At 42.7% G+C, this 17,961-nt stretch overlaps 1 protein-coding gene and 1 pseudogene across 1 annotated transcript in view; one reads left to right on the top strand and one right to left on the bottom strand.

Annotated features, from left to right (window-relative positions):
* The window catches only part of LOC148511946 (inter-alpha-trypsin inhibitor heavy chain H3-like), a 342,978-nt gene that overhangs the window by 182,488 nt on the left and 142,529 nt on the right, over nucleotides 1-17,961 (bottom strand). Inside the window, exon 7 of the mRNA XM_088482498.1 lies at nucleotides 10,648-10,681. Within this exon, the coding sequence (XP_088338624.1) occupies nucleotides 10,648-10,681 (34 nt within the window). The remainder of the gene's footprint in view (nucleotides 1-10,647; nucleotides 10,682-17,961) is intronic.
* LOC148511947 (uncharacterized) lies at nucleotides 5,417-6,878 on the top strand (annotated as a pseudogene).

The following is a 17,961-nucleotide window of genomic DNA, read 5'->3' on the forward strand; positions in this document are numbered from 1 at the left end:
CAAGTGGATGGTTACTTGCACAGGAGTAACGGACAAGGTACACAAGCAGCCGCAGATGGTAATGATCTCTGGGGCATATAGGGACTATGGTGCAGCTGGGCCACCAGGCATTTAGCAGGTAGACAGCAGGTTCAGGCTGCACAGCAGGAGTGACCTGGACTGTGGTTCTGCAGGGTTTTTAGACTATGACAAGACAGACAAGGTATCTGATGCGTTTCAGGCTAATACAGGACAGAAAAGAAATCCAGTGCGGCTGAGGAGTGGCTTGATTGTTAGTCTGGAGTGACCAGCCTGCAAGCTGCAGAATGACTGGACTGAAGACAATGAAGCTGCTATGCCACAGCTGAGATATAACTGGCAGACGGACGCTGATGCAGCTTTAACCACAGGCTGCAGCAACTGGTCCTACAGGAATGCATTATAATGTGGCAGGGACACTGACTGAAGTAGCAGACTTAGGTTCAAGGTGCAGCCTTGAGGGCTGAGGTGTGACAAGAATAACCCAGTTCAGCCTTGAGGGCCAAGGTGCGGCAAGGACAACGCGGTACGGCCTTGAGGACCGAGATGCGACAAGGCTCCGACAGAGGTATGGCTGACAGACGAACACAGGAGCAGCTTATAACACAGGCTGGAAGCAGCAAGGTAGAAAATACTGCTGGCTTGAAGCGACTGAGCACTGACTGACACAGCTTAGACTAGGCTGTGGTGTGGAAATGCCGCGGGCTGCGGAAAGGTAGGCCGCTGCTGCAGAAGTCGCTGCTCTGGGTGGTACCAACAGCAAGGACGTGAGCAGATGAAACAACAGCAGGATAAACCAGAACAACGTCTGAATTAGGACAACAGTTTCAGGAACTGAATGCAGGAACTGCAGAACAAAGTGAGACCAGCTAAAACTCAGGCTTCTGAGAACAGGGACAAACACATACTCTGGAAGTCAGACAATATAACCAGCAGGAAGTGTAGGGCTTGCTGTAATTTATCAGAAGCTGGAACCAATCAACGCAATCCTTGCAGAAAGCCTCCCCAATTCTAGGATAATATGCAGCTGAGCTCTGCACAGAAACTGACAGACAGGAATGCAGCAATGAGCTGCACACAGACAAAGATAGAGTTCCAGCTGCCTGCAACAGCCGGAAGTGGAATAAAGGCATGATGCAGCATCCCAGTTGCCTAATACAGCTGGGACCTGCCACCAAGTTGATCTGCTGCCGCGGATCATAACATTTCTTCAACTAGTACACCATTAAGAAATGCAGAATAAATATCTAGGTGATATAATAGCATTTCATATAGTGCAGATATAGCAATCATCAAACCTTGTGACAGGGGAGAATACTTGACCATAGTCAATTCCAGATCTTTGAGTAAATCCGTTTGCAACAAAGGGAAACCTTGTAATGGTCAATTGATCTGTCGGTATTTAGCTTTCTACAGAAAAACCATTTGTTTTTAACTGTTTTCCGGTGGTCGTTCTATTCACAAGTCCCATTTTGATCGAAAGATGCCATTTCTTTATCTACAGCAGATGTCCATTCGGACCACTCATTACTTAATTTTGCTTCTTCTAAAAGTTGCGGCTCTGTGAATAATATTGGCAAATTGTTCACTATACCTCTTTGGAGGCTTTTCCTTTATTAAGTCTTGTTGAAATCCTTGTTTGCTGTAGACTTTCAAGGTTTAAAGTCTCTTGGTTAGAAGTATTGATGTTCACAGTTAGTTCAAGCATTACACATTTCTCAGGCACTACACAGTTTGACTCATGAAACATATCTTGGGATTTAATATGTTTTTTTAGCAATGTCTCAAAGTCTATGACCCTCATTCAGAGGCGGTCGGAGGATGCAAGCGGTCACTCAGAAACTGGGCGGCCGCTTGCATCCTGACCGGCCGCCTCTGTTTCGGTCGTTAGGCTGTGGGTTTACACCCACAGCTCTAACGACCGCTAGGGTGATGGTCGCGATGGTCATAGACCATTGCGACCATCGGGGCTTACGACGAGACCCTAGGGTAGGGTCTCACTTGTCGTAAGCCCCAGGAGCTTCTGGCTCTGTCAGAGCCGGAAGCTCTCCACTGACATCACTAGTGATGTCAGTGTGGCCTCCCATGGGAACGCCTCCGTTTGGGCTGCCACCCCCCCGGCCCGCCTTCCAAATGGGGCGAGCTGTCAATCAACATCGACAGCTCGCCCCCTTTGGAAAGAGACCCACTACGACCAGCGCTGTCAGTCGTAGCAGGTCTCACGCATGCGCACGAAGGAGCCGGCTCGTAGACCGTACAGCCGCCTCTGAATGAAGCCCCATATCCCTTGTTCTCAAGACAATATCCAAGAAAAATATGATTTGTAATCCAAATTGTGTCTTCTTTCTTTTAGAATATATACATACATTTTTAAACCAAATACTCTTAAGTGACTTATGTCAGGGTTCTTACAAGTCCACGCTTCAATCTGTATTTTCCCTTTCACTGCAACAGTGAGTGCATTGTTCTTAAAATAAACTGGTTTGAACTACTTCAGCCCAAAATTAAATTTCAAGGCCAGCATTGTTCAGCATTGCTTGGGTTATTGCCACTATAGTGCGATTTTCCTACTCATACCATTTTGTCCTGGCGTACCATTTTGTCCTGGCGTATATGACATGGTTAGCTGATGCTTGATCCCAAATTTCCTAATGAAGTCCGAAAAACTTTTGTTTTGGTACTCACCTCCATTGTCAGATCTCAAAGTCTCTAGTTTGTAACCCATTTAAGTTTCTACTAAATTCTTGTAGTCAGCAATTTTGTGGATCACTTTGACTTTTTGCTCTTAGAAAGTACTCTAGTCGCCCTTTTAAAATGGTCTATTAGTGTCATATTAGTGAAATACTTGAATCCACTAAATGATTAATGTCTGATAGGAACTCATACAGCTTTGTGCACCAAAGACAGTGGTGCCTCAGCTCTAGTTGCTGATTTCAGAGAGCGGCATCAGGTTTGCTTACCCTTGATGCTGTCGAAGCCGGATGATTGGCTGAGACCAAATCTTAAATTAATATCCGGTGACGCCATTTTGTGTCGCCCCTGATGACGCCATCTTGCGTCCTCACCATGAAACCATTTGTGTGATGCTATATGCGATTATTTACGTTGTGCGTCTGTGTTGCTACTGCATATTGTTGGAAGTCCTACCATAACCCATACGCACATTAAATAAAACATATAAAATATACAAGACACACAGCGCACAGTTGCTCTGGTTATCAAAGCACAAAACACATAGACGCACCATGCATACTAGCGACTTTAAGCAATATTCTCATGCTTATACATACAATAACTTATAAAAAGGTTCCTCCGCATTAAACTTAATATTAGAGGTTTTATTAGCGAATACTTATGTTCTGAAATGTAATGTATACGATATTTAAGGTACATGAGCTAGCAGACATATCAGGTTTGGTATCATTCTAAATCACTGTTTATTTGCAGATTTCCGGTTCTATCTGCAAGAAAATCGCATCATGCGTTCGCAAGATATGAACTATATGAAATTAGTGGTTAGAATGTAAAACTGTATGTAGTGTCTTTTACTAGTTTAAACCAGTTCTTCGGCAGGAAAACCACACAAAGCAACATCAGGGGAACTGGGACATACTCCTAGTGATGCTATATGAACTGTCCAATGACCTGCATCGTACCAGAATGTCCAGGAGCAAGACCCAATGGAAACCTGTTAACTAGTTTCTTTGTTCTGTAAGGTATATAGCCTGCTTACTGGTTAAGTATACAGCCATTCTTTTTGGATGACCACAGGCTTGTGGAGAGATGACTGTTTACTGGGACCAGTGCGCACGCGTATGTATCGGCTTGTACCTTTTGTATTTAATTGTCTTTTGCGCTACTTGTGCTAGATCAAAGTGTGTAACTTTCTTTTATTGCAATAAGAACTTTTGTGCTTTGGAACCACAATATAAGTCTGGAAAGCAATTATTTCTTATGCAAATTGTATCGCTGAACAGCGACATTTAGGGTATATAGATTAAGGGGTATCGATAGATGGGGGCTCGCAGCTGATATCATGCCACCGGAATTCGCATGATAACGAACGGATCTCGATTCCGCAACAAAGGGTGGAAGGCACCATATGCAGGTAAGAACGCACTGTGTTCAAAACCCTGCTACCATTCAGTGTTGTGGAATCGATGTCCTTTATTGTGTGATTTTAAGGGGCACCGATTAGGAACCTGGGACAAGAGAGAACGGTTTGTTTCTTATATTGTCTGTTCGCGCTTTGTGTGTTAGTCGCATTATTGTGTAAGCGACTAATTGCACAATAGTGTAATATTTTATTTTCGCGCTTTTGTGTATCAGTCGCATTATTGTGTATGTGACTAGTCGCACAATAACGTACATGTGTATCCGGTAATACTGCCATGGGTTTAAACAGTCATTTTGATAAATAGTCTTGTTATATGCATAGCGTGGTTAACTGGTTAACCCCTTTAAATTGCAACTGCCAAATTTAAGTAAATGTTTTTCTGCGCAGAAAACAAAAGGTATATGAAAATGAATGTATGCATATGATGTAAATAGGTCACTAGGTCTGTTAGGCCTAGTGAAACTCGGTAGGTGCCCGACAGGGCAAGAAAACTACATTGTGGTATTCAGTAGCTAACCGTAAGTTTCCCGTGCATTGGGAATACGGAGGTTAGCTGTTGATTGGCCCCTCAGAGGGATCGCAAAACCTATTAATCAGTTAGGTTCTCTGGGCATTGCGATTAGACCGCATGGTTGGGTAGACCGTGATTGTGACGGGGGGCGTGTGGAGTCAAATCACTGGAAATGGTAAGCGTTATTGGAACAATTACATGCTACCAGGGGAAAGTAACTTGAAAAGGGAAGGAGTGCGTACGTGTAGCTCATTGAAATCGTGTACAAGCGAGCGGTGAAGCTTGGTTGAATTTGCTGCAAGCAGGGTAGATTGCAATAGGCAGGTATTTTGCCCCTCGTTGTGCAAGCTGACCGAAATGGCTAGCGGGTCATTAGGCATAAAGGGAAGGAGTGCGTACACGTAGCTTGTGAAATTGTGTACTGGTCGACATTTTCTTAGCGAGTTTCGGCGTTTTCCCAGATGGGTGCTGGACAACTGCTAGTCATGGTCGACGATAGGCTGCTCATGGAAGAACCGACAGGGTCAGCAAGGCATATAATGTATACTAAGTATGGTGCGTATGCAACTGCGTACTGTGATGTATGGGTTAAGATGACCGAGGTATGTGTGAAGCATTTCCCTAAAATCGGCAGTTTTGATTTGGAGGTGCTAAATAATTTAAAAGATAGGATAAGTGTAGTCAAATCCCTGAAGACACATGTAAAGTATAATGACTGTTTAAAATTGTGGCAGCATGAGGGAAACTAGTGGCTGAGTGGCGCGATCGCGATGCAAAACAGCATTGCGCTCGCTACGCAAGGGAGCGCATACGCGATACAGAACAGTGTCGTGTGCACGCCTCATGGGAATGCGCACATACCGCAAGGTAGCGCTTCCAATATTAAAGGGAATAGCACATGCGCACCACCACCACCCCCCTATGCAGTGGGCGGTGATGGTACAGCTGATAATAACATTTATAAAAATGTAACAAGTAATTTCTACCCTGTCCTGAGTAATCATAAGGAAAATGTGTATGTAGATGATGAACCTGTTGTAGTGTCAGCTGTTTCACATGCAATTAATCTGTTAGAGACAGCACTGATAAAGGAAAGGGAAGTGACCTCACCAAGTGTAGCAGCAGAAGTGATCCCACCTGCTGTAAAGGCCGTGGAGATTGGTGAGAACAGTGCAGTACGTAGCAGTAGCAGATTGAACCCCCCAAGTACCAAGGCCAAAGTTCCCATAGTTAACTCTAACAACAATAGCAAAGTGGTAGGTGTCCATACTGTCCGGACAATAACTGTTCCCTATTGTGAATCCGAACGGAGATGGTGTGGTTCCCACGAGGGAAGTAACTATGCATTGTCCATGGACGAGGGCAGAGTTACATTCCATAATGTCAGATTTCCCCGATCCTAGAAAAGAATTAGGTAAGTGTCAAAAGTTTGTTAAGAATTTGGGTAATGCCCACGAGCCAACGAATAAAGATTGGCGAGTGGTATTACGGGCATGTCTCCCCTCCAATTCCGATGTGAAAAAGTTTATCACGGCATGTGTATTGGATGGAGATGACCCTTTAACTGACGAGGATAATCAAGAAAACATTACACGCATAGTCACACAATTGGCCGTATTTATTCCAGTTGTAGTGAACTGGAGTAAAATCTTCACTATCAGACAAAAGGACAGTGAGTTTGCAGCAGATTATTTCACCTTAGCACTGCAGACAATCACTCAGTATACTGGTATAGAGAACATAAAAGATAACACACACCATAGGGAAGTAGTAGTCACGGTACTTATGGATGGTCTCAGAGATAGTCTGAAGACCAGGGTTCAAACCTCTCAGCCTAACTGGAGAGGAATTACGGTAGATGCTCTTAGGGAGTCAGCTATAGAACACGATAAAAACATTCTCAGGAAGAGAGAAACACAAAATGAGAAGCTAATGGCAGTGAGCAATCAAGCTCCAGAGGGAATGTACATTCAGCAACAAAACACATATCAACATACTATGCCACAAAACCCATACCATACACAGCCGCAAACTCTTCACGCACCCCAAACCACACAGCCACAAAACACATTTCAATCACGGAGGTGTTTTAATTGTAACCAATTAGGACACGTAAGTAGGTTCTGTAAAGTAAAGAAGAGGGGACAACCCCATAATTCAGGAAACTTCCAGCAATCCCATGCCCACATTGTGGCAGTGAATGCTCTGTTAGAGAGTGACAGTCAGCGCTAGGGGGTAGGTCATACCTGTAGTCTACAGCCAGTCAGGTTAACTGAGAGTACTAGGGAAGAACCTACAATGACAGTTAATATAGCTGGTACTAAACATACTTTTCTTGTAGACACAGGGGCAACCAGATCAGTGTTAAATTCTCCATCAAATTTACAGGTGACCAACAAGACAGTACCAGCAATGGGAGTAACAGGTAAAGTGCAGCATTATCCTTTAACCAAATCTGCAGAGGTTACTATTGGGCTACTGCATACCAAGCATTCTTTTCTCCTGGCAGCGGCGGCTCCTACTATCCTGCTGGGAAGGGATTTGTTATGTAAAATGGGATGTGTCATTTACTGTACCCCTGATGGTATATTCCTAGATATCCCAGAGAAAGTTGAGCACGAAGTAAGGGATATATTGGACACTACACAAAGGTTAATGCTTCACTCTACCATTTTAGAGCAAAGTCCATCTCAGGTAAAAGAGATGTTATCTCAAATACCGAGTTCCCTTTGGACTAAAGTTGGACAGGACACTGGATTAATGGCAAATGTAGCTCCTGTAATGGTTATCTTAAAAGGTGGAAGACAGGCTCCTAAAATCCCACAGTACCCTTTAAAGCCAGAGGTGGAGCTAGGGGTGTATTCTATAATTGAGAGATTGCTTCAACAGGGGATTTTAATCCATACAGCAAGTGTAGCCAACAGTCCCATCTTTCCAGTGGAGAAGGCTGGGGGGAGGGGTTATAGGTTAGTATAGGACCTTAGGGGTGTAAATAAAGTAGTCGAGAGCCAATTCCCTGTAGTACCCAGTCCAGCTGTCATCCTCATGCAGATTCCACCATCTGCAACCCATTTTACTGTCATTGACCTATGTTCTGCTTTCTTCTCTGTTCCTCTTCACCCTGATTGTCAGTATCTCTTTGCATTCACCTACAGGGGGGTACAATATACATGGACACGATTGCCCCAGGGTTTCATAGATAGCCCCCGTATTTTGTCTCAAGCCTTACATGACTGTTTGCAATCTTTTCAACCAGGCAATGGATCTGTTCTAATCCAATATGTAGACAATTTATTGTTGTGTTCTGATTCATTTATATCATGTTTAAATGATACTAAACTACTGTTGCTTCATCTCTCACAGACAGGACACAAGGTTGCTAAGGACAAATTACAGCCATGCCAGACTAAGGTTAAATACTTGGGACACTGTCTAACTCAGGACCTATGACATTTGACAACTGACAGAATACAGGGCCTGATTCAGAGCCGGACGCTATTTGCGGCCGCTTGTTCAGAAAAAGGGTCTGGCTATTTAAATTAAGCGCTCGCTCTTTGCGGTCTGTTGACGCCTCTATGTCTGAACAAGCAAACAAAACATGCGCTCACTATTTTGGAAAAAACGCCCCCTGGCCGCTCACATCATACGTCATCTCCGCTATTTATTTGATTAATCGAGTACATTGAAAGGCGTATGAACTGCTCGCAGTGCCTGTGGTAGCATATTCCTACTGCAAACATGCGAGCAGATCAGGCTAAAAGACAACCAAGTGACGTGGTCAATGACGCTGCTTTGTTAATTATGCACACCCTTAAAACGCCCGTTTTGAACGTTTGGCACGATTGCGTTCGGATCTCCACTCCCAGTTTTCAAGCACCTTCCCCTGTTACCACCCACAAACGCCTCATTCTGTCACTGAAATTAGCAGGCATTCGCTATTTTGCGAGCACATGATTTTCGACCGCACTGACTGGTTCGCGCATGCTTACTAAAACCCATACGCATGCGCAGATGTGCGAACGAGCGGCCACTTACAAGCGGCTCTGAATCAGGCCCACAGACCATACAGACCATGACACTGCCGCAGAATCAACAGCAAATCCGTACCTTCTTGGGCATGTGTGGATACTGCAGGACGTGGATCCCAGGTTTTTCTATTTTGAACTTTGCAGGAATTGGTGTCATCTTCAAAACCCGACCGTGTCACAAACACTGAGGAAACAGAGCAGGCTTTCCTTATCCTTAAGAACAGTCTGACAAGAGCACCTGCATTGGGAATACTTGATTACGAAAAACCTTTTGATTTATATTGTACGGAGGCTGATGGCTGTGCGGCAGGTGTCCTCACACAAAAACATGGTGATGCTAGTAGACCTGTAGCATACTACAGTGCACAATTTGACACTGTGGCAATATCACTCCCAACATGTTTAAGAAGTGTAGCAGCAACTGCTTTTTTGGTCAGTAAGAGTGAGGATGTAGTATTAGGCCATGATATGATTGTTTATGCACCCCATGCTGTATCTGCTTTGCTGAATTCTGCCCAAACCAGACATATTTCCTCAGCTAGGTTCACGAAGTGGGAACTAGCTCTATTAGCACCTGCAAATATCACCATTAAACGGTGCAGTACGTTAAACCCAGCAACGTATTTACCGTATGTGCCTCAGGATGCACAAAAGGTGGAGAGAGGTGAGTCGCTGGTGGAAGGTGAGGTTTGCAGGTATACTGATGCACATGAATGTATGTAATATTTAAATCAGACCTTTACTGCAAGACCTGACATACGTGATACACCATTAGAAAATGTAAATGTCACATTTTACACGGATGGGAGTTGTCATAGACAAACTGACACAGGAGAATTATGCACAGGTTATGCCGTTGTAAATGATTATGATATTGTAGAAGCTGAACCACTTGGTCCACTTCATTCAGCACAGGTGGCTGAACTGGTGGCATTAAGGAGAGCGTGTGAACTGCCAGAAGGTTGTCAGCTGATATCTACACTGACTCTAGGTATGCCTTCGGGGTAGTCCATGATTTTGGTGCTCTTTGGTGTCTTCAAAATTTTATGACAGCAGCAGGCACACCAGTTGCACACTCACACCACATAAAAAGACTCTTGACAGCAATCCAACTACCAAAGGCAGTAGCTGTCATCAAATGTAAAGCCCATACATGTGAAGAAGACCCAGTATCACTGGGTAATAACAGAGCAGACGAAACTGCCAAATGGGCAGCAGGGTTAAGAGTTAACATACCAGTTAATCAAATGATGGTTTTTCAGGCAATTGATACGCAGAAATTAATTGAGATGCAAAATTTGTGTTCCATTCAGAAAAGGCAGTCTGGAGATCAAAGAGATGTGGGCAAGAGTCCTCTGGACTCTGGAGAGATGGACAAGGTAAGCCGGTGGCTCCCAAGGCATACTACCCAAGCCTGGCTGAGGCAGCGAATGGTCTGACTCAACTAGGTAAACAAGGTATGTGCAAGTTGGTCAGAGCATATTGGTGTGCACCAGGCTTTTCTTCTCAAGCTGAGAAAAGGGCAATGTCCTGCCTGACCTGCTTGAGGAAGAATAACGGGAAGACAATACCGACTGAGCCATCCCACATCCCTCCGACAGACGGACCTTTTCAGGTAATTCTGGGGTAGGATTATTTGTCAGAGAATTGTGCCTGATGATAATGATGCATTCTAAACCTTATGTACTCTCAGACGATGTGTATTTTATATGTGGAAGGAAAGCGTATAAGTGGCTCTCTCTGAGTTCTGAAGGTTTATGTTATCTGGGAAGGGTACTCCCAGAGGTTATGACCCTTACACATGGTGAAATGCTTGGTATTCATAAAAACACACCATCACCATATCTTCATACACAGTATGAACACAGAGACAAAAGAAACATGATACCTGGTGATGTACATACAGCCACACAGTTGATTAGTGAAACAACTGGCTTCCAAATTTTGGTAGCATTAGATTCCACCAGGATTGCTCGGGGTACTTTCAATTTTAGATACATCCAAGACCTTGCTAAATTAATAGATAATATCAGTTGTATGATGACATGTTCAGGTACACTGGTAAGGAGCTACAGGCCTATAAGAAAGAACTTGTGCAACATAGACTAGTGTTAAATTATTTAACAGCTGTTACTGGTGGATACTGTGTGACTCTGGCCACCCAAATTGGTGTGAAGTGTTGCACTTCCATCACAAATAATACTAGTGATCCAAAGAGGTGATAGACCGGAAGATGGATGAGATTCTGCAGTTGAAATGGGAATTTCGAAAGAACCATAATGCCTCATTGACTGAGGTAGAGGAAAAGGTAGAAGAGTGGTTCTCATGGTTGAACCCTGTAAAATGGTTCTCCGGTCTAGGAGAGTGGGTCCAGGAAATGGTTGCTAGTGTAGGTAAGCTCCTGATCCTCATATTGGTTGTCATCTTAGTAATTGGCTTACAGTATGTGTCAGATGTGTTCCTACTGTGATGAAGTGTGGAAAATATACTGCTAAAGCTAACAGGGAGAATGAAATCATGATGGTGGTAAGCAATGATAGTATGGATACCAAGGTCAAGGAAGAACTGCATTACAACCCTGAATTAGAGTGTACCATCATATGATGGAATATGGAACCATGTGGTCATGCATAAATGTATTGTTAAAGTTATTTTCAAACATCCTAGATAATGTAGTCTCAAGTCCCCAAACTTCCTTTATAGGTTTGATGAGATCCCACATCCCACCAATGATCCCTATAGATCCGCAGATGGCGTATAAGGATTGTTCTACCCTCTTGAAATGCATTATTAATGGTTCAGTGACCTACTTGTGTCGCACCATTCATAACCTTGAATAATACATAATTATGCATGACTACAAAAGGTTAAGATCAGAGGACCTCATTCAGAGTCAGTCGCAAGCGTTGTGGGCGGTCGCACTGACATCAGCAGTGATGTCAGTGGGGAGTTTCCTGCTTGATCAGAGCAGGAAGCTCCCTGGGGCTTGCGGTTGCCGAGACCCAACCATAGGGTCTCGTCGCAAGCCCCGATGGTCGCGATGGTCTTGACCATTGCGACCATCACCCTGGTCGGTCACTAAGCTGTGGGTGGTAACCCACAGCTTATCTAGCGACCATGAGGCTGCACAGAAAAAAAAGAAGCGCCCGCCCTCATTTAGAGAGAGCGATCGCTTCTTGCGACCGCCTCTGAATGAGGGCCAGAGTGTGATAGTGTTTTGGTTGCTATCAAAGGGTGGACTGTCGAAGCCGGATGATTTGCTGAGACCAAATCTTAAATTAATATCTGGCGACGCCATTTTGTGTTGCTCCTGACGACACCATCTTGCATCATCAGCATGAAACCATTGTGTGCAATGCTATATGCGATTATTAGCGACGTGCGTCTGCGTTGCTACCGCATATTGTTGAAAGTCCTACCATAACCATTACACACATTAAATAAAACATATAAAATATACAAGACGCACAGCACACAGTTGCGCTGGTTATCAAAGCACAAAACACATATACGCACCACGCATACTAGCGACTTTACGCAATATTCTCACACTTACACATAAAATAACTTCTAAAAAGGTTCCTCCGCATTAAGCTTATGAGGTTTTATTAGCGAATACTTATGTTGTGAAATGTAATGTATACGATATTTAAGGTACATGAGCTAGTAGACATATCATGTTTGGTATCATTCTAAATCACTGTTTATTTGCTGATTTCCGGTTCTATCTGTAAGGAAATCGCATCATGTGTTCGCAAGATATGAACTATATGAAATTAGTGGTTAGAATGTAAAGCTGTATGTAGTGTCTTTTACTAGTTTAAAAAACCAGTTCTTCGGCGGGAAAACCACACAAAGCAACATCTGAGGAACTGGGACATACCCCTAGTGATGCTATATGAACTGTCCAATGACCTGCATCATACCAGAATGTCCAGGAGCAAGACCCAATGGAAACCTGTTAACTAATTTCTTTGTTCTGTAAGGTATATAGCCTGCTTACTGTTACAGTATACAGCCATTCTTCTTGGATGACCACAGGCTTCTGGAGAGATGACTGTTTACTGTTACCAGTGTGCATGCATATGTATCGGCTTGTACCTTTTGTATTTAATTGTCTGTTGCGCTAATTGTGCTAGATCAAAGTGTGTAACTTTCTTTTATTGCAATAAGAACTGTTGTGCTTTGGAACCACAAAATAAGTCTGGAAAACAATTATTTTTTAATGCAACTTGTATCGCTGAACAGCGACATTTTATAGATTAAGGGGTATCGATAATGCAACTGTCACACCCCAGATGATCAGGATTACTTATATCCATTTCTATCACCATCCATTCTTGATGTCATGCCACAGTTCCATAGTTTGACTACTGTAGAGGCAGCAGCAGCCATTGCATAACACTGTTCAGTATCTAAAACATAGAGTTGATAGCATCAGGTTGCAGTAGCTATTAATGACCCTTTCTTATTGTGCACCTTACACTTGCCTTCTGCAAAGAAGATTTTGGAGTTTTTCTTCTCAAGGACACTGATGGCGATTAAGTTGGTTCCAGTTTTGATTAAGTTGGTTGACAACAGTTTTGCTTTGATTTTTAGGTTTTTAGGTTCACTGTAATTGTCCCAACTTTAGAGGATGTGAGGACTTTGCAGCTCATTCAGACCCACTCGCAAGTTGAGGCCACTGGCTGGCAAAAAGGGGCCAGATATTTAAATGAAGTGCCCGCACTGCGTCGCGTAAGGACGCCCACTTTGTTTTAGCAAGCTATGGCAAAGTGCGCTCACAAGTGTATAAAGACGCCACCTTGCCACTTGCAACACACGTCATCTCCGTAAAGTGTAGGATTAATCGGGACCATCGAGAGCCATCAGAGCTGCTTGCAGCCCTTGAGGTTGCCTTAACCCATCGCAAGTACAGCGATCAGTGCAGGCTAAAACACATGCAGGTGACGTGTTCAATGATGCTACTTTGCTAATTACGCACGCCCTTTAAACAGTGTTTTGGCGGCCAGACACGCCTGCATCCCGCAACACCACTCCCCCATTTACAAGCACCTTCCTCAGTTACCACCCAAAAACGGCACTATCTGTCACTCAAAGTAGCGACCTGATAGTGGCTCACGAGCAACCAAAAACAGATCGCAAAGACTGGCTTGTGCACGCGCACTGCGAATTATACACATGCACAGACGGGCGAAAATCGCTCAGAGTGAGCAAGCGCAACTTAGAAACCGGGTCTGAAGCCTGTCCTTTGTCCACAATTTCTCTCATGGGTTCACATTCATTCAATATGTTGAACCATATTTCATTGCAACTGAAATGTCTAGTGGCCCCCAAGTCCATATACAGTACCAGCTGTTTCTCATATGGCTCAAAATAGGTGACCCAGGCACTGAAGAGTTAAACAGCCTTCAGACTCAATGTAGTTGTATTTGGGAGTCACCCTCACTTCAACATAAACAAAGAGATACAATGGCCCATATTCAATTAAGACGAAAAGCCTTTTTCGTTTGTTATTTTGCGAAATTTTTGCCTAAAATTTTTTCGACAAATTCAATTCCAGGACAATTTTGCCTAAGCGGAAACTCAATGCATTGAATTTGGCAAAAAAGAGTCTCCAATCAATAGCAGGTGAAAAGAAGTACAAAATATTTATTTTGGGTGCAAATGTGGGGAAACTACACAGAACCCTTGGGACAGCCCCCCAAAAGACAAATCTGCAAAAAAAAAAGCAACCTAAGAACACCCCAAAAAAGACATGTCATTTTTGGGGTAAAAATTTAAAAAGTGGGGGGACAAGCATAAAAACTAGCAAAATAGGCTTCTTGGGGGGCTGCAAGGATGGGTCAGGTGTTTCTAGATTTGCAGGTGCATGCAGCAGGTGGACTTTTCATGTTTTTAAAAAGTTCACTTTAGAGACATAAAAATATGGTAGCACCCATTTTTAAGTACCCCAAATTTGACTGTACTACTTATTTCCACCAAAAAAATACTGCTTAATGCTATTCTTCACCACTTTTACAAAGACGCTAATAGCAAGCAATTTACACAACTTAAGTATGCAAAATAGTTTTATTAGGGCTATTAGTACATATTGATTTCCTATGTTTGTGCATCTTTTTCTGGGGTACAGACTGATTTCCCCAATTCTTTCAGTACTTTTCGCCCCTTTCGCCTCTGAAACAGGCGAATGAGGCGAAAAGTCGGACAGGCGAAAATATTCCAACTTTTCGCCTCTAATTGAATACCTTTCAATACAGCAACTGCAGGGTCTGAAGGTGGTAAATAAAAACACTCAAATCAGTTACACAATATAAAATATTTAATGAAAAGCATCAGCAGTAATACATACATAAATCAGTATCCAATATCAGCTGTGTCGTAAGTAAGCCACACCAGACATATTGCAGCACAGAGTCTATTGAATAAAAGACAAATTTTAAAAGTCCCAAAGTCTGGTCCACTTGTCCAATTAGCAGCAATATAATAGTCTTTCAATGGAAAAAATACAAAATAGATTTGAAACAGTAAGGGCAGCATGCACTTGACTTGCTTATTAAGCAGGTGGACCTACAGTATATTGCAAGGTCACCTGTGGATATTTTAAAATGTGTAAGTCAGTAATGAATATACAGTACTTGTGCACCAACTAGAAAAAATGGAAACAATGCACTAATAGTGCTCCCTGAGGAATGAGTTTGGGAAACACCTTAGTATATAGGGCAGATGTTCCAGCAAGATTGTCCATAGGTATCCGCTCCTGGAATTGTAGCAGATTTGCTCTTATGATATCAGTAGTTAATGCAGTGGTATTTCATTCCAAAGCCACTACCAGAAAATTGAATTCTAGGGTCAGGTTCTGCAACATAGCCATTGTGACCTCTTCTTCATTTACCTGGGACTTTGATGGATGTAATTTGCTGGGTGATGGACAACAATCTTATCATGTATTCATTCATGCCCTTACACATCACTTAGTTTAGTCCCGTACAAAGGGCTGAGGTTTATTCTCCTTATCTTCATAAACTCTTTGTAGGGCTACCCATATGTCTTTTGTGGACACCTTCCCATTGATCTTGGAATATGCTAGCTGTTCTACAGCTAAGACAATGGTTCCATTGACTCTAGCCACCTCATCAGGATTTGGGTTGTCTCCTGGTTCAATTGTGACCTTCCACAGCTGAATTTCCAAGTAAAGTAGTTCTCTGAGCCTCTCAATTTTATGGAGCTCATACTTGCACTTGGAGTATACATATTCACCTTCAATACGAAGTTGCAATCCCACTGATTGTGTCCTTCACAGCAGCAGTGGCGGGCTCATAACCTATTGGCAGAAGCCTGTAAATTGGTAGGTGCATAGTGGATTTGAGCAAGAGTTAGTCAACATGTTGATTTCCAAACCAGAGTAAGTTTTTATGAAGATAATAGGATACATGTGATAGTAGACAATCAGCAGTCAATACAATAAGGAACTAAGTACTATACAGCCATATAGCACTGTGAGACTCCAATACAGAGTGAGTCTTGTGCAAATGCAGATCCTATTATAGAGCCATGTAAACATGTCATGCACCTGGAGTCTAATCAGTCTGAACTTTAAGGGGCATATTCAATAGGGTGCGAGAATAGTAAAAATCCCGCACCTGTGAGGTTTTTTCTGCAGGTGCGGGTTTTTTGCTATTATATTAGGTGCATGTTTTTTTTAAAACACGCACCAGGATGTTTTTTTTTCACGCACCTCCTGAGCAAACGTGATTTTTCCTAAAATCGATGATTTTAGCTAAAATCACCGGGACTTGCTCTGACACCCCCGAGGCACCCACCCTGAGGACTAATTAAACAATTGGAAGTATTAATTCCTTAATTGCTTACCTCCTGCAGTGCTGTCTTCTTCATCCTGCGTCGGGAGCCAGCTCTTCTGCAGTAGTGGTGAGTGTGTCAGTGTGTGTGGTGTATGTGTGTATGAGTGTGTGCATGTATGAGTGTGTGCGTGTCCCACTGTCAGTGTGCCCCTGCAGTGTTTGTGTGGCCCCCCCAAATTGGTGCAGGGAGAACTACATCTCACAGCAGCCCTTGCCCCTCCCACCAGCCCATGGAGCCTCCCAGGAGCCCTTGGGACTCCCAGCAGCCCCCTTTCCAGTAAGAAGAGAGAGGGGAGCTGCAAAAGTCAAATGGAGACCCCAGGCAAGGTAAGTGGTTTTGTTTTATAAAAAAAAAAATTACGCGGTGCAGGGTTTTCAGAACTGAAAACCCCGCAACCAGTATTTTTGGAATTGAATACCGCGGGTATCGGGAGCACCCATACCCGCGGTATTTCTAAATTGGGTGCAAGGTTTTTAGCTCGCTAAACCTCGTGCCCAATTGTATATGCCCCTAAGTCTAGTGACTCAGACGTGCTGTTATTGAGACTGATGAGGCATGCACAATAACACAATTAAGGGACATCACGTAGCAATAAACCATTTAACTACATATAAAAACAAGTGATATTACAGTATTAAATACAAAAAATTGGATGGCGCCAATCGTCTAGCCCGGAGCAAGGAGACAAGCAATAGATGTGTATAAAAATAAAATTTATTAGGATCTTAAAAGGCAGGTACCAAGATATAAAGGCTCTCTCAGAGAAATTATAAATAACTAGACATATGACATAAAAATGGACTAAAGCATGAGAAAGAAAACCAATCTTCGTGGTCATACAGAGATTCCACCGAGATATAAAAACTTACATGTAAATTGACATATGGATATAATGTAAAATTAAATAAAATGATCACAATAGCCTATATCAACAGAAAAATAAATAAATGTTAAAAAAATAAAAATCTGCAGAAAAGAATATATAATGAATAAAGAAAAATTACAAACTGTACAATGCATAAAATAATATGGAAAAACATAAAATGAACATAGGTGAAATGTCATGGGAGTAAATATTGCATGGATAAGTGCATAACAAATCTCAAAGTGACATAGTATCAAAACTGTATCCACATGGCTGATTGGATACACAGTGTGCAATGTAACAAAGAGACAAATAAAACAAGTCTCTAATGGACTCAAGACTCTTCTTTACTCCCTAAATGGAATCTATTCCAAGTAAATATATTGGTCAGGATATGGTGGAAAAAAGAGTCAATAATGTATTCCAAACAGTACAAGAAGAGCAATCGGGGTGCACCCCTGTATGCTATATAAACATGAATTAATCAATGTATTCTCTTAGAGTCATATACCCCGTATTGCAAACACTGTGCTATTAAGCACTCCGTGTTTCTCTGGTT

Source organism: Taudactylus pleione, unplaced genomic scaffold, assembly GCF_031769625.1.
Source record: "Taudactylus pleione unplaced genomic scaffold, aTauple2 ptg000289l, whole genome shotgun sequence".
Taxonomy (NCBI): Eukaryota; Metazoa; Chordata; class Amphibia; order Anura; family Myobatrachidae; genus Taudactylus; species Taudactylus pleione.